Source organism: Eptatretus burgeri, chromosome 13 (genome assembly GCF_056783735.1).
Source record: "Eptatretus burgeri isolate ZD-2024b chromosome 13, Ebu_testis_v1, whole genome shotgun sequence".
Taxonomy (NCBI): Eukaryota; Metazoa; Chordata; class Myxini; order Myxiniformes; family Myxinidae; genus Eptatretus; species Eptatretus burgeri.
In genome coordinates this window covers 30,272,317-30,295,921 of record NC_140973.1, presented here as the reverse complement: position 1 = coordinate 30,295,921, position 23,605 = coordinate 30,272,317, and the positions used below count along the sequence as shown (strand labels likewise).

Sequence of the window (23,605 nt, the reverse complement as noted above, 5' to 3'; positions counted from 1 at the left end):
AGGGGTGTGAGGAGGGGGTCAGAGAGAGAGAGAGAGAGAGACAGACAGACAGACAGACAGACAGACAGACATGCAGAGACAGAGACAGCAAGATCCCCCAGGGAAAAATAATATTCCTTTCTTGTAGTAATTCTCTGCAGACTCCTGTAGTATATGTGAGTACAACTCTCATGTACTATAGTTATAACTGTAGCTGCACAGGCGGCTTCCTCAGGCACAATGATCGTGTGCCTGAGGAAGCCGGCGAAACGTTTCCCGAGACCGGGTGTGCTCTCGCTTTTTTAGCTCAAATTAGCAGAGTCGATCTAGTTTTTAACATTCTTGTCCAGATAAACGATCCCAAGATCCGTTCCTTCTCGCACTTGACGACGCAGTTGATACATCATCTCCCCGCTATTGCCGTTTCCAAGATGGAGTAATCTGCATTGATCAGTATTGACAGGTAGCTGCCATCGTCTTCCACAGACGACCAATCTGTAGGTTGAAGCAAGTCTCGCTGCAGTGAGTCCCTTTTGAGGTTTATCATGTGGGCAGGCGGATATGTTTGTCTCATTTGCATATTCAGTGGAAGAACACAAAATATTCATGACAAAGACTAACGGAACCAACATGTTACCCTTCGGGACTCCACTGTCAACTTTGATTCATTTCGATTCCGTTCCGTATTTATTTAACATTTGAAAAAAATATTTGAGGCGGTGTATAGCCTCATAATTCCCGTTGCAATACCGGTCAATTTCACGATATCTGTGTTGCTCAAACGTATGTTTGCGTTTTTAGACGTGTCAAGTACGCCATCGATTTGCCTTTTTTCGAGTGGGTTAAATGTTTAAACTTTCGTTTGTTTGTGAGAGAAAAATTTAGACAGGAAGTGACGCAGCAGGTTTGGCGGGCTGTATGAAGCGTTGTGGCCGCTTGCTGGCAAGTGCTGTTTTGTTTACGTTTTCATGAATCGTATTATCCGTCACCATAGATGGCTCTAAGACACGTAATGTACATTTTGATTAAATTTTTACCTCAGTGTACCATTGGGCCTGAACCTGAAGCCCTTGCCGTGCGGTCGTTTTCCGTAGGCTCGGTTGTTGTGGGAAAGCGGCAACAATGGCAATGCAGGTTCAGACGGAGGTGACGGCGGAGGAGGAAACTTTGGGACCGCAGCCGATCACAAGACTCGATGTAAGGTTTGTGGTAAACTCTCGTGTTCACGTTTTAATCTACATATTATGCCTTGCGAGAGGCAACTATCGCACAGAGCCCGCAAATTCTTCGGAAATTAATTGTCCTGTTGATTTTTTTTTTTTGGTCAACCAAAGTAACCCACATCCTCGCACAACGAGGTCAAACTCTGGATAACTACAACCTTCCTGTGATTGACCGTACAACGGCCGCAAAGCACGCACGGGAGTACGTTCGGTACGCGGATTTGGACGTCTGTGAACAAAACCAGGACGTCAACAACCACGAGCATCCGCCGACGGCAAATCAGAGAGAAATATACGCACTATGTGTCGACAAGGTAAACACACAGCGCTGCCGTATCACCTTTGTTGACGCTCCTGGAGGGACAGGTAAAACGTTCCTCTTGAATTCAATTCTCGCAAACATCAGATCGAATGGCCGTATCGCTATTGCTGTACAGCATCGAGTGGTATAGCCGCAACTTTACTAACAGGGGGACGTACTCTACATTCCGCCTTCAAAGTACCCCTGAATGCTCACAAACGAGATACACCAACCTGCTCGATGAAAAAAGGGACAGCAATCGCGAGAGGGATGAACGAAGCCATAGCAATTATTGTGGACGAGGCTTCGATGACGCACAGGGCCGTGTAATATGGAATAGGCAAAGCCGAGAAGCGAACGTATAATTCTTCTTGCATTCGCTTCTGACTTTACCTATAACTTGTTCACAACTGTATGCGCAATTTCCGGTTACTTCGGCCTGGATTCGCGATCAGCGATCAAATAACGGAAATCACGATTAAAAATTATTTTTGGATGATGCGGGAGATATCTTTATTAAAATCAGTGGAGGAAATATACACCATGTCTGATATTATTTGGGTCTTTCATGTCTCCGACGATGCCTTTATCTCCCCGCATGCATCATTCCCCATGACAAAAACCGGAAACAAACAAAAAAAAAAAACAGAAAAAAAAAACGGAAGCAAAAGGGTCATAGCCAACGACACGGATTCACAATTGCCATGGTATTGTGTTGTTTTTGTTGTTTCTTATTCTCTCATGTGCACGCGTTAAGTAATATTCACAAGATAGAAATAAAATGCAATCGTATTTATACAGCACACAGCATTTAAAAACAACTGGAAGCAAAAGGTCATATCCAACGACACTGATTCCAAATAGCCAGGGATATTGTGCTGTTGTTGTTGTTGTTGTTGTTGTTTCCTATTCTCTCACGTGCACGCGTTAAGTATGAAGCTCACTGCGTTCGCTATGAAGCGATCGATAGGACCCTACAGGATATTTGTGGGAATTCAAAACCATGCAAACATAATCATAATCATAATCATAATCAACACGTGCAAACATAATCGATGCGACGCTGAAGCGATCGCCGTTATGGCGCAATGTTACAATGCACCGACTGCGCGACAACATTCAAGCACAGCTTGCAAACAACCCTACCGCTGCTAATTACGCGGACCTCCTCATGAACATTGGAGACGGTAACTACCCTGTTGAAAATAAACCGAACACCATCACTTTACCAGAAGGGATCCCCCAGCACGAAACTCCATGCAAGTTAATCGAGGAAATCGATGTCTGATTAACAGGATGTGCTCCAAACGACGACAACTGGTTGTTGGAACGAGCGATACTAGCACCTCTAAATGAAACGGTGGATGCTGTCAACTCTACCGTCATTGACCGCTACCCAGGAGAAGTCAAGATTTATAATGCAATCAACACTACACTCACTCCGGAGGAAGCGGTGCACTTTCCCGTTGAATTACTGAATTCCATTGAAATATCAGGGATACCACCGCACAAACTTAAGCTGAAAGTTGGCTGCCCAGTTATTGTTCTACGTTCATTGGATCCACCAAATATCATGAATGTCTACCTGTACAGTCTACCGAATGAGCCCAAATGTGATTGAAGTAATCCTGATTAATGGACCGGCAGCAGGAAAACATGCATTAATTCCAAGGATACCACTTATACCATCCGACAGTGACCTGCCATTCCAGTTCCGTAGATTATAATTTCCCTTTCGACCTTGCTTTGCCATGACAATAAACAAAGCACAGGGACAGACGTTCAGCAGAATCGGACTAGATCTGCGTTCGCCTGTTTTCTCACACGGAATGTTGTATTGTTGTGGAAATGGCCCTTAGTGTGTTATTAAATATAGGATTAGCCCATATTCCCCCTTAAATGCATGTTTAGTCAAGTTGTTCGGTAATTGGACGTTACGTGTGTGTCGGGAGGTGTAGCAGGCTGTCCAGTGTTCGTATAGTGGTGATGGACCGGGAGGCGCCTTGCTTCTTTTTCCTTCCCCTCTCCGAACAAGCCCCGCCCAGCGCTCTGAGAGTGTCGGTCGGCGAGACGTGTCGGCAGCCGATTGGTGGGGGGCAGCTGCAATCTCGAGTGATGGACCAATCGCGGGTCCCCGGGGGAGTGTCCAGAGCGAGCGCCGGGAAGGAAAGGGAGTAACTGCATGAGTGTCGAGTCGGGCGATCGGCAGTAAGAGGAACTGCATGAGGTTTTTTGCGATCGGCTTTCGTGAAAAGGTGCGCGCCCCAAGAAGGCAAGCATGGAACTGCCTCAGCATCGAGTCGTGCGATCGGCAGTAAGAGGAACTGCATGAGGGTTTTTGCGATCGGCTTTCGTGAAAAGGCCGCCCCGAAAGGCAAGAGGGACTGGATGAGGTCAGTCTGCCTTCTGCTGGATGAGAAACGGCTTGTGGGAGTCTGCGATCGGCTGTAAAAAGAAACTGGCTGCTTGGTGAGTCTGGCATCAGCTTTAGTGAGAAGAGCGAGCCCCAGGAAGGCAGGAATATGCTCTTTTTTTCCTTTTTTTGTAAACTTCAATATGCTCTTTCAAATGGTGAACAATTTGAAGTGGTATACCTTGTCATATATTTGCAATCCTCACCTGAATTTTGGGGAAAAATGAAAATTTTCAATTTTTGAGGGATCATAACTGTATTATAATATGACTGATTAAGAAAAGTAAACATGTATTTGAATACTACTACCATACAGTTATTACCTGAAAAAAATTCAAGCTTCTGGGATGGGTCAATAAAAATATATGTGGTCTCAAAGTTGGGTCTTCATACAAAACCAACATTTTTTTTCTGGATTTCAACTGATCAGGTCATAAAAATTAATAGAGGTATACTCCGTTTTATGTTTGTTTCTTACAGAGCAGTTATAGAAGAATAATGTCTGAAAATTTCAAGGCTCAAGCATGAATATTTAAAAAGTTGTGGGAGTTTAAAAGTAGCCGTTCATTTTGTGATGCTCGCAACGACCATAAAAATAGGGCCACAACCACATTTTCAACCCTCAATATCTCGGAGTTGACCGCATCTATGGACCTAAAATTTTACGCAGCTTCATTTTGATACCTGGGAACTATTTTATGAAAGTTTAAAGTAAATCTGAGGGGGTCAACTGGGAACATTTTCTTAAATTTGGTGATTTCAGATGGAATGACTCAACATATCCTTGTCTGATGCTGGCCTGTTTTCCTTCCATGCAACAGCAATGTGGGGTGAGTGCCAATGACATCAAGAAACTTGAGGAGGCAGGTTTCCATACAGTGGAGGCAGTGTCCTTTGCACCAAAGAAAGAGCTGCTCAACATCAAAGGCATCAGTGAAGCCAAGGCTGAAAAGATCTTGGTAAGATTAACTACTGCTCTCTCCTGGCCATGCTGCCCTCCCCTCTCCTTCTGGCAGCTCACCAATCCCCCACCCCTTCCCAAACTTTTATTTTAATTCCCTTCATACTTGTGTTTTCTAATTTCCTGTGGAGAGTTGCTTGAAAAAATTATACTAATTCTTTGGTTTCCATGCAGTTTAAAGTTCATAAAAACTTTTCACACATCAGCATTAACTTTAAATGGATACGAAGGATAACATCTCACGAGTTCATGTCCGATATGATTTTGAAATAATCCATCTCCACTGGCATCAAAATGACAATATAACGTCAACTTCCTGGTCCAGAACAACAAATTCCACAGATTGGGTTTGATGATGTGTTACCCGCTGAGCAAGGAGTGGAGATGCTACATGTTTACACTCCAGTCACACAATATTGTTTAAGATGAAGAGCATATTGAAATGGACGTTGCCTCGGATGACTCTATGAGGCTGACGCGTCTCTAAAAACACCACGGAGCCTTCCGCAACACTCATCTCTGACATGTCCCTTATTGGTCGGGGGCGGACTAACCCCCACAGTTGGTAATTGGCTGTACTCCACTCTTCTGCATGGCAACAAGTCACGATTGGTGACGCGATGTGCCTGCGTTGGACTTTTCTGGAAGAGGGAAGAGGGAGGGGGGAGAGCAGGCGAGGGTTTTGTCGTAATAATTGATGACTTCCCATCGAGGAGGAACCGTGAGGATGTTTTTGGATGTACTTATTGAGCCTGCTGCACTGAATTTTCTGCTAAAGCGAGGAGGAAGTGAAGATTGGGACAAGGCTCAATTACCTCTACCACTGAAGGTGAAGGAGGTTGTGTTTTCACCCCTTTCTGTCTGTCTGTCTTTGTCTGTTTGTGTACAGGACACTCAAAAAGTTGTGAACGGATCCAGATGAAATATTGTGGACTGGTTCAGTGTGGGACAAGGCCGAACTGATTCGATTATTGGTAAAGATCCAGATCCGGATCCGACTCGTAGAATTTTAAAAGTGATTTTTCACCATTGAGAGATAGGGTCAAAAAGATATATTGCACAATATCTCAAAAAGTTGTAGATGGATTCCGATGAAACTTGGTGGACGTGTTGGCTGAGTGACAAGGAAGAAATGATTCAATTTTGGTGAAGATCCGGATCTGACAATTTTCAAAGTGATTCTTCACCATTCTTCTTCACCAGAGATAGGGCTCAAAATGATATATAGCATGATATTTCAAAAATGTATTGGGCCAGATATATTCTCATGGATCAGGCACGACGTGGCAGAGGTATGCGCTCCACCGAGTGCCCTTCTAGTTCTTCTTTTGTCCCACCTGTGGAATGGGCTTCTATCTTCTATCCAGTTCCACTGTTCCACAATTTTTTTTTCTTTGTTATCAGTTTCATACCTGCTCCTTTCCCACTTTCCCACTGTCATCATATAGGTACCCAATCCCTGTGACTCAACTAGAACATGAGTTTTGGCATGCATATACAAAAAAAAAGAAATGTGTACCAGGTTTTTCAACAAATTTCATTCTTCCAAAGTGCTGATTCTGTCTTGAATTGCAAGAATGTTTATTGCATCATGAGTGTCAGGTCAGCTCAGGTATGGGAGCATGCGCCAGAGCAGCGCGTCGCTGTGTCCACTTTGCGTCGGTACTCCAGGGGCCTCCGTCTGGCCATTCCCCAGGCAGATGCCTGGCCCATCCCCATCTCCTTGAGATGCCGATCAACCACGAGGCACGTGGTTGGCCCATTGGCCTCCACCACTCACGAGACTCCCTCGCTGAGAGAATCTGGTGAGCAGGATCAGTGTCAGGAAAACGAGCCACATGTCCATACAGCCGCAGCTGACGCTCACGGACGATGCAGGTAAGAAATCTCATTTGAGTCTCTCTCAGCAAACGCGCGTTGGACACAAAGTTCGACCAGTGATAGCCAAGGATTCTCCGAAGACACCTGGTACCAAAGGAATTAAGTCTCCGTCTCAGATCCTTGGTCAGAGTCCAAGTCTCGCATCCAAAGAGCAAGACTGGAAACACCAAGGACCTGAAGACTCGGACTTTCGTCCTCCCGCACAGGTACTAGCAGCGCTACACCCCATTATCCAGTGAATCCACGACTCCCCAGGCCCAACTCAGACGTCTATTGACCTCTGACTCGCAGCCGGCAGAGACATGAATATTACTACCAAGAAAAGTGAATCTCTCCATGACCTCAACATCCTCACCACAAACAGGCACAGACAGGACAGCGGCATCCAAGATGTCATTGAAAGCCTGGATCTTAGTTTTGACCCAGGAAACCCGTTATCCCAGCGGCTCCGACTGCTCATTCAGCACCTCAGGGGCCCCCAAAAGGATATCTAAAGTCTCCGCAAAGATGACTGCATCATCTGTGAAATCAAGGTCAGAGATCTTGACATTCCCAAATGATGCACCGCAGCTTGATCTCTCCGACGTCCTCCCAAGAATCCAGTCCATACAAGTGCTGAAAAGTGTGAGGGCCAGTACACACCCCCTGACGAACTCAAGTAACAACTGGAAATAAGTCAGAGATGGTATCACCACACTTCACAGCACTCTCAGTTCCAGAGTAGAGTTCAGACATCAGATCGATCAGTTTTGGTGGCACCCCACGAAGACCAATAATCCTCCAGAGGGCATCCCGATTCACTGAATCAAACACTTTACAGAGATCAACAAAAGCTGCAAGCAGCCCCTGCCGAAACTCTCGTCTGCGTTCGGTGAGGCCCTGAAGAGCAAGGATACGGCCAATCGTTGACCTCTTTGGTGAAAAGCCTGACTGCTCTGGACGCTGGTGCTCAAGCAGATGTGGCGAACCCTATCAAGAATTATCTGAGCAAAGACCTTGCCCGGCACTGAGAGCAGTGTCACCCCTCGGTAGTTGTTGCCGTCTTGGCGATCACTCTTCCCTTTCCAGAGAGGGACAACAAGCCCCCTCCTCCAGTCTGTTGGGATGATACCTGTGTTCCAGGCAGAGCACAGAACTGCATGCAACGACACGGGTGCAGCATTTCCACCATCCTTGAGAAGTTCAGCATGGATGCCACAGATCCCTGGAGCTTTACCCCCATTTCAACCCGTTCACCGCAGCCTGTGTTTCCACAAGCGAAGGTGGACCACAGTTGATTGGAGGGTCAGCAACAGGGATTGTAACACCCCTGATAATAGTCTATACCATATAGCCGAGGTGTGTAGTCAGCTATACCATCGTGGTTTGTGTAAGTGCACTCCAAGATGTTCTCACAATGACGACATCGCTTAACGACGCATTTCTCAGAACGTATCCCTGTCGTTAAGCGGCGCATGACTGTGTGTGTGTATGTATGTATGTATGTATGTATGTATATATATATATATATATATATATATATATATATATATATATATATATATATATATATATATATATATATATATATATATATATATATATATTCACGATATTTCAAAAAGTTGTGGATGCATTCGGATGAAACTTGATGGACAGGTTGGATATGTAACAAGAATGAAATGATTCGATTTTTGTGAAGATCCGAATCCACATCTGGATATGAGAATTTTTTTATTTTCAAAGTGATAGAGATGGGGCCAAAAACGAGATATATAGCATGATATTTCAAAAAATTATTGGCCCCGATATGTTCTAGTCATCCAGTGCCGTGATTCTCAACCAGTGGGCCGCGGAGCCCTCACAGGTGGGCCGCGAGGTCGGCAAAAAAGAAAAGAAGTATATAATACAGGGTCTGATCTTACAGTGCAAGACTTGCACGACACAGCTGGAATTCATCTAGGTCTGTTTGTACTTCCGTCTTTCCGAAACCGTCTAGCGAACGCGCGAGAGAGAGATAGATTGAGTCATTTTGTGCTTCCGTACGTCGTGTTTATGCAGTGGTGGTTTACGCGCGTTCGATCTACATGTAACTGTGATGTGAACGTACTATATCCGTGTGTATGTGTGTATTGTGCACGTGCGCGTGTATGCATGTACGTGCCTTGTACTTGGTTCATGCGTTCATGAACTTGAAATTTTTGTAAACTTTTCAACTTTCGCGGATAATTTCTTGAACCGAAAATGGTTAGATTTTTGAAACGAAAGTGTGATGGAGAAGACAAATCTGCTACAGAAAAATCTCGAAAGGTTGTGGTGAGGAAATATGACCCCGATTCCATTAAATATGGATTCACGATGGTAGGCAGTGATGTTGAGCCAAAAGCACAGTGTGTTGAATGTGCTGAAATCCTGTCAAACGAGGAGCTTAAACTGTCAAAGCTTCAGAGACGCTTAAACACAAGACACCCAAATAGTGCAGGTAAGCCAAAGGAATATTTTGAGAGGAAAAGGGCTGGACTTCAGGCACAGCAGAAAGTGATTACAACATTTACAACTCGGTCAAAATCAGCATTGAAAGCCAGCTACATGGTTGCTGCTCGTGTTGCTCATAGCAAGAAAGCTTTCACAATCGCGGAAGAGCTTATTTTACCCAGTGCTGTTTGTATGTGTCGAAATTCTTGGAGAGGTAGCTGCAACCAAACTTCAGTCCGTATCACTCTCTAATGATACTGTGATGAGAAGAATTGTTGAAATGAGTGATGACATTGAATGCCAACTGGTGGAAAAAATAAAGTCCAGTCCATATTTTTCCATTCAGTTGGATGAATCTACTGACATTAGCAATAATGCTTTATTGCTCGTTTTCGTGAGGTACTGCAGGGACAGTGATGTTCATGAGGATCTACTGTTTTGCAAAGACCTTCCCACAAAAACAGCTGCAGATGATGTAATGCTCTGCCTTTACAAATACTTCACTGACAAGAGTATTGATTGGAAGAACTGCGTCGGTGTGTGCACAGATGGTGCTGCATCAATGACAGGAGTCCATCGTGGTGTTGTAAAACAGATCCAACAGAGGGCGCCAGATGCCAAGAAGACCCACTGCTTCTTACATAGAGAAAATCTGGCAACAAAGCAGATGTCACCAGAACTGAATGAAGTCATTAATGTCGCTGTTAAAACTGTGAACTTCATCAAGAAGAGTGCACTCAACTCAAGGTGTTTTGCTGCACTTTGTGAAAGACTTGATTCTCATCACTTGCAGCTTCTGTACCACAGTGAGGTGAGGTGGCTTTCAAGAGGACGTATGCTTAATCGCCTCTTTGAACTGAGACATGCAGTCCACATGTTCCTTGAAGAGAAACACTCACCACTTGCTGATCATTACAGTAATGATAACTTTTGTGCCAAATTGGCTTACCTGTCAGATGTGTTTGACCAGTTAAATCAGCTCAACATATCAATGCAAGGTAGGAATAGTTCAGTGTTCTTGGTTGCTGACAAAATTGAAGGCTTCAAGAAAAAGCTTGTTCTTTGGAAGAGAAAAGTGAATGATGGACGACTTGAGATGTTTCCACTTCTGAGTGAAACTTTGGAATCCACTCCTCATACAGACATATCTGGGGTCGTAATCCAGCATTTGACCGAGTTATCACAAAAGTTTGCAGACTACTTTCCAGAGGACCCAAGGCAAGAAACCTTTGAATTTTGAACCCTTTCTCAGTGGATCCTGCTTCAGAAGATGTGGCCTTGTCCATTGTACTTGAAAATGAACTGATGGAACTTTCTGCAGACAGTAGTCTGAAGCTTCAGCATGCACAAGTAGACAGACCTTCCTTCATTCTGGATATTGGAAAGCAGTGAATACACTTCTTTGTCAAAGCGTGCCATCAGATTTCATTTACCATTCACCAAAACCTATCTCTGTGAATCGGGCTTCTCCATTGTAACTGTGACAAAATCAAAAGCACGAAATAGTCTAAAAACAGACACTCTGAATGCCACTTTGCGTGTGAGCCTGTCCCCCATCAAACCACGACTTGACCATCTTATTTCCAAGAAGCAAGCTCAAGTGTCTCATTAAAGGTATGCATAAAGATTTGTTTTGGCATTAAGTTTTATTGCCATTTTTCTCATTGCGATTCTGTATGATGGGCCTCGAAAATTTCCTCAGAGTCAGAGTGGGCCTCGAGTTGAAAAAGATTGAGAAGCACTGATCTAGTGGATCAGACATGGCGTGGCAGAGGTATGCTCTCTACTGACTGTCCAAGTTTGTTCTGTGTTTGTTGAGTTGCATTTAGTTGCCCCTGTATCCTTAGTTGCAGTACTTTATTTTCCTTCCAGGCAGAAGCATCTAAGCTTGTGCCGATGGGTTTCACAACGGCCACGGAGTTCCACCAACGTCGATCTGAGATCATTCAGATTGGAACTGGTTCCAAAGAGCTGGATAAGCTCCTGCAAGGTTGGTTTCTTCACGCTTTATTGATCAAATTGAGATTGCATTTGCATATCTTCCATGGGACTGACAGCCAGATATATTGAAAATTGTGCATGGACGGTTTTTGAAAATTATATATATATATATATATATATATATATATATATATATATATATATATATATATATATATATATATATATATATATATATATATATATATATTTACTGAGTACCAGTGTACTGGGCCGGTGTATACCCCGGTTAAAATAGGTGTACCATATCCCTGTGTCGTAAGAGGCGACCAGGGTTGCGTCAGGAAGGGCATCCGGCGTAAAACATGTGCCGAATCACTATGCGGATCATACGGATGATCCGCTGTGGCGACCCCTCAAGGGAGCAGCCGAAAGAAGAAGAAGAAGAAGAAGATTTTATATATATATATATATATATATATATATATATATATATATATATATATATATATATATATCTTCTTCTTTCGGCTTGTTCCCGTAAGGGGTCGCCACAGCGGATCAACTGTCTCCATTTCGCTAACCCGGGCCTCGACCGATCCGGTATGGAAATTCGTTTTGTTTTCCGCATAATGATTTGGCATAGGTTTTTACGCCGGATGCCCTTCCTGACGCAACCCTGGTCGCCTCTTACGACACACAGGGATATGGTATACCTATTCTAACTGGGGCATACACCGGGCCCAGTACAACTGGTACTCATTTCGCCGACCTCGGAAGGATGGCAGGCTGAGTCAACCCCCTGGTGTTTTCGACTTGGTTTTTTATATATATATATATATATATATATATATATATATATATATATATATATATATATATTAATTCAGTGTCCCAACGTGGCTTGAACTCAGGACCTTTTGGGTCCCAAGCCACTGCCCGAACCACTGTGCCAACACCAGGCTTTCATATATATATATATATATATATATATATATATATATATATATATATATATATATATATATATATATATATATATATATATATATATATATATATATATATATATATATATATATATATATATATATATATATCTGCAAGAGGCAATAATTTATCATTTTTGTTGCAGGGGGAATCGAAACGGGCTCTATTACAGAGCTGTTTGGAGAATTCCGTACGGGAAAGACTCAACTCTGTCACACTTTAGCTGTAACATGCCAGGTAAGTTGTGGCAGGGTGCTTAAAGTGTAGTTTTATTTTTCTCATTTTTTTTCTGATCTTGAGTTGTTCTCACACCAAGTTCTCCAACAAACTGTTAAATGCCAACTTTTATAGGATTTATGTCACCTGCATATCACCTGCCAAGATGTACCTGGAGTTTCTGACCACAGTATTAAGTATTTTATACTGCATTTCCATTTTGAGATCTTATTGGCCAAATCTCTGGTTGATAACTTTTTCCAACTGAGAATCCTGCAGCTGTTCACCACCATCTTAGAACGTCCCCAATGCAGAAGCATGATATTTTCTACCCTTGTTAACCCCACCCCACCTCGAGTCTTCCTCCTTCCAAATGGACATTTTTTTTTTTTGAGAGTTTCCTTCTGTATCCATCTTGTCTGCTTTGTACATCCTTTCCTGCCCCCAATCCCTCCCCAGAACCATTGTATGTCCAAGTCTCTCTCTCTCTCTCTCTCTCTCTCTCTCTCTCTCTCTCTCTCTCTCTCTCTCTCTCTCTCTCTCTCTCTCTCTCTCTCTCTCTCTCTCTCTCTCTCTCTCTCTCTCTCTCTCTCTCTCTCTCTCTCTCTCTCTCTCTCTCTCTCTCTCTCTCTCTCTCTCTCTCTCTCTCTCTCTCTCTCTCTCTCTCTCTCTCTCTATCTTGACCTTTAGCTCTGCTGTCAGTGCCCCCCCCCCACTCTCTCTGCCTTTTATTTTGTCCTGTTGCGTCCTCATGTGTTCAGTGTAGTTGCGCTTCCACGAGCCTCGACTACGTATACAAAAAAAACGAAAAAAGCAGCTCTTTTACAATCGGGTGGGGGTATTAATTTGAGCGAGGGAGGGCATATATATTTAGAAATGGGACTGACCCAATCTGTCAACTTGCCGACTCGGATTTCTCACAATGGCAAATCCTTCTTTCTGGACTTGGTGATTACCAACTTCCCCGCTAATGTCTCCTGCTCTTCCTCTGCTCCATTTAGTTCATCTGATCTTGTGCTTGTGAGAGTGGAGGAGTTTCTGCTCCATGCTGACAATGGCCAACAAGCCTGAAACACTTTTCCATAGATGTTTCCTCTCCGGGGTGGACTGGTTTATAAAATAGAAAATTAAATTCTCTTCCTCAACTATGTAAACATAAAAAGTACAATCCTATGGAGATGTCGTGGGCTGTAGCTCTGCTAAGCTAATGCCTTAAATAGACTGAGCCAATGCAACTGTTTAGCCAGAGGAGATGTTTGATATATATATATATATATATATATATATATATATATATATATATATATATATATATATATATATATATATATATAGTTACGGCCACGGGTACCGAGACACCAGTTTGTTACTCGGGTGTTTAATCCCCATTTGTCCTCGGAAGAGCCTGACCTGGGGCCACCGCTCACAATTAACTTTGTGGTACGGTGGGTTGCTTTAGAACCACGAACGCCACCCAGTTCACCACGAGTTCCAGTGTCTACTGTCTAATTATGCCGTTTAACTGGAGGTCACGTGGTTACCTGAACAGGGAGCGCGCCCTCGACAATGCACCAATCTTATCTTGATTAGGGTGGCCGAGCGTTTAACCGCTGGTTCGTGCCGACTATTGTTGGTCAAGACGTGTGGTAATTACCTCCCAGTCTATCGAGGTTCGGACAATGCTGGATCAATGGAAGGAAAGGACAAGCACGGACAGGTAGGAACGTCAACAAATAATTTATGAGCAAGAAAATAAATAAATAAATAACTTTTTATTGAGGTGAGGTAAAAATAAATATATTCCAAATAAATCAAATTGATCGCAAGCAAATCAATAATTAATCAGGCAAAATCAATCAAAATGATAGAAAAAGAGACAGAGAGAAGATGCTTATTGGGGATTGACTTATTAACAACTAAACACAGACAAGGGTACCCAGCAGATCATTCAGGGGGGGAAGAGGAATCGTCTCGCTCACTAAAGAGAAGTCGTCCGTCAAATAAAAACGTCCTGAAATGTGTGAGCGTGCTTTGTCCGTCGCCAGCACCCAGCCTTGCCATGCACTCACTTGCCAACCAGCTTGAACGCCACCCCCAAGAAACAGGGATGCCAAGGGCAACCGTCTGACTGGAACCAACGAAGCAGCCAGCTATCTGACTGGCACGGATGAAGCAAACTGTCTGACTGGAACGATGAAAGCAGCCGTCTGACTGGAACTGACGAAACTCTCTCGAAGCTGCCATAACTGCAACCAGCTATCGCCAACTGACTGACAAACTGACTCATTGTCGACTGACCCGTGCCTCACTCGTCGACTGACTTTCAATGATGACCAACCCGCATGCGCGCGCCATTCTCTCATCTCTGGAACGGACGAACTGACGCCACCGACTGACAAACTGTTGTTGTCGACTGACGCACGCGCTGCTCACACACACACACCAAGAACGGACCTCCCCCTCTTTTTATATAGGCGGCCCGTCTGGGCGGGCACAGACTCCCCCCAAATTCACCCCACCCCACTTGTGCACTGTTACCATGACAACCTACGTGTCTCGTTATTATTCCTCGCTTACGATGCCACGTCTGTGGTGTGGGTGTCAAACGCCGATCGAAAAAGGGCTGGTCTCGGCATCCATGAAAGAAATGTGTATCTCGCGTCGCTGGAAAAAGGCGGGTCTCGGCGTCTGTAAAAGAAACGGGGAAAGGTGGGCATCGGCATCGGTGAAAGAAATGCGCTCTCGCGTGCATGAATGTGTCTGTCATAAAGAGAAAAAGAGGAGCTTCCCATAAGAGAGGAGATCTATTGTTTACCCTTCTCAATGCATCACATTGAGAATCCCATCAGACATGGGGATGGGTCTATCCTGGACATGCATTTAGGGAAATAACTATCTGAGGTCCTGGATGTTGGTATGCGTTCGTCGGATCGGATTTTAAAATCCGTAACACACATATGTATATATTGTTACGGCCACAGGTACTGAGTGTATTTATGAGGGGGTTAATCCTTGTTTCTCCTCAGAAGAACCGGACCTGGGGCCACCGCTCACAATTAACTTCGTGGTACGGTGGGTTGCTTAACAACCACGAACGCCAATCAGTTAACCACGAGTTCCAGTGTCCACCGTCTAATTTGCCGTTTAACTGGAGGTCACATGGCCTCCTGAATGGGGAACGCGCTCTCGGCAATGCACCAATCTTATCTTGATCAGATCTTAAGTAAGGTGGCCGAGCTTTTACCAATGGTGCACGCCGACTCTGAAAGGTTAACTCGTTTGGGAATTACCTCCCAGTCTATCTGGGTTCGGACAATGCTGGATCAATGGAAGGAAATGACAAGCACGGACAGGTTGAAACGTCAAGGAATTTATTATGAAGAAAATTAAATAAACTGAAGACCTGTTTAATTCTTGTGGTGTAAATGGATGAATTCAAATCAATCAAAATAATCTCAAATAAAGAATTCAACAAGCATTTATAGAAAAAGACAAAGAGCAGATGCTTATCACGATGCCTTACTTAACAATTAAACACGAGACGTGGGTACCCAGCAGATAATTCAGGGGGAAAATAAATCTGGCCTCTGCTTACCAAGGCTGAAGTCATCATGCGTCTAATAAAATGACCCAAAACGTGTGTGCATACCTTCGTCCGCTGCCAGTGCCCTGCCTCGCCGTGCACCCACCCGCAAACAGGCTCGGACACCAATCGACATCACGTCGTCACCCCCAGGAACCAGGGACGCCAAGAGCCAGGTGCTGAGCAGAACCAGCAGGAGCTGTAACTAATGGTCAGGAACTGTCACCAACCATCACCAAGACTGTCCTCCCATCCTTTTTATAGATGAGCAGTGTGGGTGGAGCCTCAAGCAGACTTCAGCCAAATCCAGCTTGCCAATTGGCGCATCGCTGCACGTGACCTCCAACCGTCAACCCCCGCGATCATTCCTTCCCCACCATCAAACAAGACGCAACTCTCAATTAACACAGGCCTGGCTTACGACGCCATGGACACTGGACAAACGCCAGACAGCTGCCATAGAGCTGCCGAACGGGGCGTCAAACGTCGATGAAAGAGAGGTGGGTGTTGAATGTCAATGGAAAACTGTGGTCCTGAGGTAAATGATCCACAACCATGTCTGCGTCAAAATGAATTGTTCAGGAAAAACCTGCGGTGTGTTTAATCAAATGTCCTGTAAGTTCAAAGTGTAAATAAATCGTCTATTTCCAAGCCAATGCGTCCTGATGGAAAGGGGATAGAATGAGACAATGTAGGGCTTTCGGCTTTCTCTCGCGTGCACGAACGGTGAAAATTGCTCATGCAGAAGTGAAAACTAGCATAAAATCATATGTCATGCTGTTGGTGGGGGTGTTGTTTGGGGGGGGGGCTGTGTGGTTGATGTGTGTTTTAACCAAGCCCATGCCCCCTCCCCTAAGGGGAAGAAGAAAAAAAAAATCCAAAAACAAACAAAAAAAGTCGGTGTGAGGACCACACGAGGCAGGTGGCACCTTTGGAAGAGGAAGGCTGGCATGTTTTTGAGCCTTCGTGTGGAAAGCTGCTTGCGCATTGCCTGGCGTATGTCTGCCTTGCTATGAGTGACGGTGCCATTTTGCGCGCGCGTGTCCTGCTACAAGTGAAGCACCATTCTGCCTGCGTGTGCACATGCTGCCTCTGATGAAATGTGTACGTGCTGCCATTCTGCCTCTGATGAAATGCCCCATGACCATTTTGGTGCACGACTATGTCGCTGATGTTGTGACCCTATACCGGAACACTGGTTCTCATTTTGTCGACCTCAGAAGGATGACAGGTTGAGTCAACCCCACCTGGTGTTAATTCAATGGTTGACGGGAGCTCAAACTCAGAACCAGAAGATCCCAGGCCAGCCACCCTAATCTCCAAGCCAAAACCAGGCTTAGATATAGCTCTTTGCTCAATAAACATATATGCATTTTGAAAACTATTTTCGATTGTATTTTATTATTATCTTGCCAAAACGAAGTTTTTGCAAGATATGTTAGTCAGCTTGTATGTTTTTGTTTTTTTTTGTTTGTCTGTAATCACGTATGAAAAATTCTGCAGAGCACAGTTATCATTGGAAATTTTTGTAACTTCGCATATCAGAGGCCTATAGTGGTCCCTTTCAGCGCATAAAATTTTGAAGGTCAAGGTCAAAGGTCAAGGTCACTTTGTCGCAAATCAGGGGAGTCGACGAAACCCTTATTTTTTGAGTAATTTTGATCGGATAGTCTTCAAACTTCATGGGAGTATAGTTCATGGTCTGGCGCTCAGCTGATTAATTTTTGATGGCGATTGGCCTTGACCTTCATGGTTAGCGCCTGAGGTCAAACATATTTGACCCCAAGGTCAAATTTTCAAGTTTTAAGAACCATATCGTGTAGTACCTCAAATTGAACACCTCGATGAGTGCTTTCTGGATATGTCAAGCTTGAGACCTTATGACGTCATTTGGTGACGTTATGAGGCAAACACATTTTTCATGGCTACTCTGTAGAATGATTCTCATCGGAATCTCTCGTAGGCAGATATTCCTCAAGGAGTCGCTCCTGGTGGATCGCAGCTCTGTTCACCTCAGTGTGACCTTAAAGAAGTCACACGTGGTCACCTTTTGGCTTGGTTTATTGTTATTCCAATGTATGTTTGTACAATTGTCATGTGCAATTTTTTTCTCACTGTTCCATATCCTTGCCAGCTTCCAATTGACAGAGGGGGAGGTGAGGGGAAGGCCATGTATATTGACACCGAAGGGACATTCCGGCCTGAGCGCATGCTGGCTGTGGCTGAAAGGTGTGTTCACTTGTAATGATTCTTTCCCAGCATGCTTCAGTTATGGAATCGTATACTTTGCATTCATGACGTCACTCAACAAAACCCTGCTTTATTCATCCTTTTCTTGAACATACCTGAAGCTTCGTTGTGCTCTTCTCCCCTTGTGTATTTGTTTCATTCCATGCAGAGCATTAAATATAATTTTCTTCCTTGAAGTTGTTTTTATTTTTGTTTTGTATCTTTAAATGGTTTTAAAATTTCATTTTCGTCCAACATAAAATGTATTGTGGAATACAAGAGATCATCCATGATATATTCAGTGTAGATAGTAATGCACTATTCCAGAGGAATTATACACTGTCATGATGCTCCTATAGGTATGGCTTGTCTGGGAGTGACGTGTTGGACAATGTCGCATATGCCCGGGCTTTCAATACAGATCATCAATCTCAGCTATTATATCAGGCTTCTGCCATGATGGCAGAATCCAGGTAAGTGTTGCTCCAAGTTATTTATAAGAATTCTGTGACCACCAGTCTTTGAGGCTCTGTTCTAGTCAATACAGTGGCAAATGGCATAACTTTTGCAGTCATTAATTGATATCTTTCATGTAGAAACGCCAGTAGAAAATCATGGTGAGCTTCCTATGCATGAAATATTACACACGAGCAGATACCACCCGTCGCTTCGCTGATGGGAATACTGTATGTGGGGGGGGGGGCGAGGACGGGGGGAGAGAGAGACAGACAGAGACAGAGACATGGATGGGGAAAAAGAGGGAGGAGGGGTAGCGAGGAGGGGAGCGAGGGATGACAGTCATCCCTTCCCCCACCCCTCCTCGCTGCTGGTTGGATAGTTGGATGTGTGTTGGCTTCAATGTATCCAGAGTTTACAGTGAATAGATCACGCAGGACAGTCTCTGATGCCTCATATCTGGCTAATGTCCTGTTTTCAGCAAAATGGCAAACGGTTTGGAAATCGGCTGTTATTTCACAACAACTCGCTCAGGGTGACGGAGCGCGGGCCGCCCGCTTGAGGTGATGGAGATGATTGTTGACCCTCTGACCATGAATGGTGAAGTTATTGAAATTGTTGACTGCTTTAAACTTCAAGGTACAACCATTACCAGGAGTTTCAAGTGGGACCACAATACAGATTTTTTTTTTGTTAGGAAAGCTCAGCAACGCCTCAACTTGTTGCGGCAGCTCAAAAAGTTTGGCCTTCACAGGGATTCTCATCCAGTTTTATCGGGCCATGATAGAAAGTGTTTTGACTTTTTCTCTGTGTGTGTGTGGTATGGCAGCTGCACCCAGCAACAGAAGCTTCAGCTCCAGAGGGTTTTGCATACTGCTGGTAGGATAGTTGGATGTGTGTTGCCTTCTTTGGCTTCAATGTATACAGAGTGTACTGTGAATAGATCGTGGGGGACAGTCTCTGATGCCTCACATCCAGCTAATGTCCCGTTTCAGCATTTGCCATTTTATAAACAATTACATATATATATATGACAACTATTATTATAAATCTTGTGGGTAAATCTGCTTCTGGAAAAAAACTTTCATAAATCAAGGTTCTTGTGTAGTACAAATGAGAATATTGTAAATTTACTTAAAAAACACCCCACGATACGCATTGTATCAACAACAACTAGAGCAATAAGACCTGGAGAAGTAAAAGGTGAAGATTGTCACTATATTTCAGTGGAGGAACATATGCGATTGAGGAATGAAGGTCAAATATTTGAGGAGGTTTCTCTTGGTACAACAAAATATTCACATGGCAAGAGTGAGTTAAGGAAACTAAAATCTGGTGGTCTTGGGATATTAGAAACTAATCCAGAAGGAACGAGACAAATTATTAAACATCTGAGCGGAGTGAAGATTTTATCATTCGGTTTTGATGTTGATGAAGAAACTCAACGCAAACGTATGAAAAGCAGAGATGCAAGTATTAGTGAAGAAGAAATTACAACTCGCATTAATGTTAATAAAGAATTTGATGAAATATTTAAAGAAAAGGATTTATTTGAACACATCTACTTGAATGATGAAGAAAGGAAAATTTCCCTGTTGATCTTTACAATTCATTAAATGATATTTTCCAATAAATAAATGGATGCAAAAGAAAGAGCAAGAAGATTTAAGGAACATCAAGAGTTGGTTTCAAAAGTTGTAAAACAACAGGAAGACATAAAGAAGAAACGCAGACAGAAACTAACGGGCGAAGAAGCATTTGAAAGAAAACAAGAGAAAATTTTTAAACCACTTTTCAAAACTTCCCAAGAAAAAATGAAAGATGTTTCCACAGTTCCCACAGTAGAATATACTCCTAAAAAACTTCAAATGTTAAAAGATTTTGATCAAATGACGGAGGAAGAATTAGAGCATTTCGGAGAATTGGAATATGATGATGAAGGTTTATTTCAAGAACTGGAAGAGATAAATCGACCCCCTGATTATATTGTGAATGCTCTTCAAAACAATGAATATTCAGCGGATTCAAAAACCAAAGCAGGACTCATTCCAACAGAACAACCAGCAATATTTCATCTTGTTCAAGAAAAGGTATTGATATTTAATGATGAATTAAGGTTCTTGGGTTCTGCTCAACCCCCTGTTAAACTAACTCCGAGATTAATGTTTCTTCTCACAAAAGAGTGAAGACAAGGTTCAACTGTGAGGGATGAATCAAAGTATATTGATAAACCATTGGATATGAAAAATAATGATGATAGAGTATATATTGATCTGCTGAACACTCTAAATTATAGGGTTAGTATTTCTGGTAAAAGTAGGAAAAATGAGAAGGAGAAACACATTATTCAGGCTTTAAGTATCCTTGGTTCAGGTATTAGTTTTCTTCCAAATGACCCATCGCAATTAGTTAATAGACTGTTATTGTTGTTAGGTAGTAAGAAGGCTGGAAATAACAATTGTTTTAATGAAGCATCAGCCATTTTAGACCAGTTGATGAACATGAAAATAATTAATAAATCTCAATATAAAGACATTTTATCTCTTATTAAATAAGATGAGAAGCACAATCCTGAGTTTTAATTTCACAACAAGTGACCACACATCTTCATTCCCATACCCACTACAACTTGACCCAACAAAAGAATATGAGGCATCTTTATTGTCCATGAAAACTTATAATACCTTATTTAATATAACTGATAAAAATGACAAGTTTAGTTATAATCCCGGAAGTGGATACAAAACGATAACAGTCTCACCCGGAGCATATGACATTTCTCAAATATCTTCCGAAATTGCACGTCTTATGAAAGAACAGGGTGATGAACCAAAAAATATTGTTATAGACATTCAAAAACATACTTCAAAATCAACGATTAAAGTTAAAAATAACTACAAGGTTGATTTCACAATTGATAATTCATTTAGAGAGTTATTGGGCTTCTCCTCAAAAAAGATTGAAACTAATGGGACGTTTTACAGTGATAATGTCATTCAAATATCCTCAGGAATAAATTCGGTGTTAATTCACTGTGATTTGATTGATGGTGCTTATAATGATGGAATAAAAACAAATACAATATTTTCATTCAGCGCATACTCAACCCCAATTGGTTATAAATTCAATATGGAACCCAAAAATTTGGTTTATCTCCCTGTGTCAGGAAAAACCATACACAGAGTAAATTTTAGGATAACCGACCAAGATAATCGTATGATTTCTTTTAATGGAGAAGTTATATCCATCAGAATTCACCTACGTGAAGTTTTCCAATAAATAAATATGATGGTTATTGTGAGGAAACACGAGTTGGGAAAATATAAAATAATTACAGGGGATGGGATGTTCCTTTCCTCATACTACAAGGGTGAAGGTATGTATCTTGGTAGAGGATACTATAAACCTAGGAGACAAAGGGGTGTTGGACATCAATTTAGAGGAGATGGGATAATTGATACTCTAATGGGTATTGGTTCAACTATTCTTAAACATAAAGATCTAATTGGTTCAACTGCTTCTGCTGTGGGAAATGTAGCAGGTGCTGTAAAGAGCATAAAAGATGCCCAGAAGGAATCTCATAAATTACAAGCAATAAAAGAAATTAAGAAAGGCAAAACTCAGTTGTCCCCCCAAGAACAACAGAAAATAATTCGAATACTTGGATCAGGGTTTCAAAAGTTTTAACATCTTTTTTCCTAAATAAATGCAAGTATGGAAGCAATTGATAGTATCTATGATTTGGATGATACTATTATTATCTCAAACTCCACTAAAAGAGAAGATTACTTCAAGGTAAATGCAATAACTGGAACAGACTGGAATACGAATGGTACAAAAAGTTTTGAAATAAATAATCAACAAACCTATTTGAATCTATCCGAAAGTTTCTTGTTGTGTAAATTTAAATTCACTAAGGCTGGGAATAACACAAACTCTAAACTTGTAAATGATTTCTTCTGGAAAATGTTTGATAGTGTGCGTTTGTATATTGGAACACAAGAAGTTGAAGCAGTTGATTATGTCTCTGCTGTATCTAAAATGATGAAATTTACACTCTATACATTCAGTGATAGAATGGGAAAGGGGTCTGTCGAAGGTTTTATTCCTGATATGTCAACCGGAACAAACACAGACCCTGGATATACTCAAAGGAAAGGAGCGTATAATGATGATACAAAAGCAGTTAATAGTTTTACTGTGGCAGTTCCTCTTAAAGGTATATTTGGATTTTGTGATCATGATAAAGTTCTGTATGGTCTTAAAATTAGATTTCAACTACAAAGGAATGATAATGAAAATAGATTGTTTTTTGGTGTTGGTAGTGCTTTTGGTGATCAGAATAAATTTGTAATTGAGGAAATGAGTTGGTATATCAGTAAATATACTCCTAATCTTAAAACAGAAGAGATGTTGAATAGAAGACTTAACTCAAAGAAACCACTCAGTGTATCATACCTCAAAAGAAGACGTCAACACGTTAAACTAAACCAAACCACTTACACGTGGAATTTGGGTGTTCTGGAAGGAAAGCCACGATATCTGTGGATCATTTTTAAAAAGCCAGATGGTGATACTGCGACTGATAAGAATAATGCATTGAGTGATAATGCTAAGGTGAAACAACTTCGCGTTTCTCTAGATGGAACATTTTATCCACGAGATAGATTGGAAATTAATTGGGAAAAAAATGATTTTGCTGAAGCATACAAGTCTTACCAAAAGGTGTGTGAAAGTAATGGAAATAAAGAACCTATTTTGGATATGACAGCATTTAAAAGTTTGTATACAATCTATGCGTTTTACCTGAGTGCTCAAAAGAAAACTATAAAGTCTAATCGAGTGGATACTTCCCTATACATTGAAGGAGGAGAGAGTGAAGAAGTTGATACATATTGTTTGCTTTTGGAAGAAAAAGAATTACAGATTAATACAGATAATGGTGTGATGATTAGTCTCACATTTTTTGTTAAATAAA

The 23,605-nt window shown here is 42.3% G+C and overlaps 1 protein-coding gene across 6 annotated transcripts in view; it reads left to right on the top strand.

The window, feature by feature from the left end:
• The window catches only part of RAD51 (RAD51 recombinase), a 78,830-nt gene that overhangs the window by 34,063 nt on the left and 21,162 nt on the right, over positions 1-23,605 (top strand). For 4 of the 6 annotated variants that reach the window (XM_085851889.1, XM_085851886.1, XM_085851890.1 and 1 more), the window contains exons 3-8: positions 1,074-1,176; positions 4,738-4,875; positions 11,085-11,202; positions 12,289-12,380; positions 18,077-18,171; positions 18,531-18,644. In XM_085851889.1, the coding sequence (XP_085708015.1) occupies positions 1,074-1,176; positions 4,738-4,875; positions 11,085-11,202; positions 12,289-12,380; positions 18,077-18,171; positions 18,531-18,644 (660 nt within the window). Of the gene's footprint in view, positions 1-811; positions 922-1,073; positions 1,182-4,737; positions 4,876-11,084; positions 11,203-12,288; positions 12,381-18,076; positions 18,172-18,530; positions 18,645-23,605 lie in introns of those variants that run through there. The other 2 variants (XM_085851885.1, XM_085851891.1) reach the window with 2 other exon arrangements.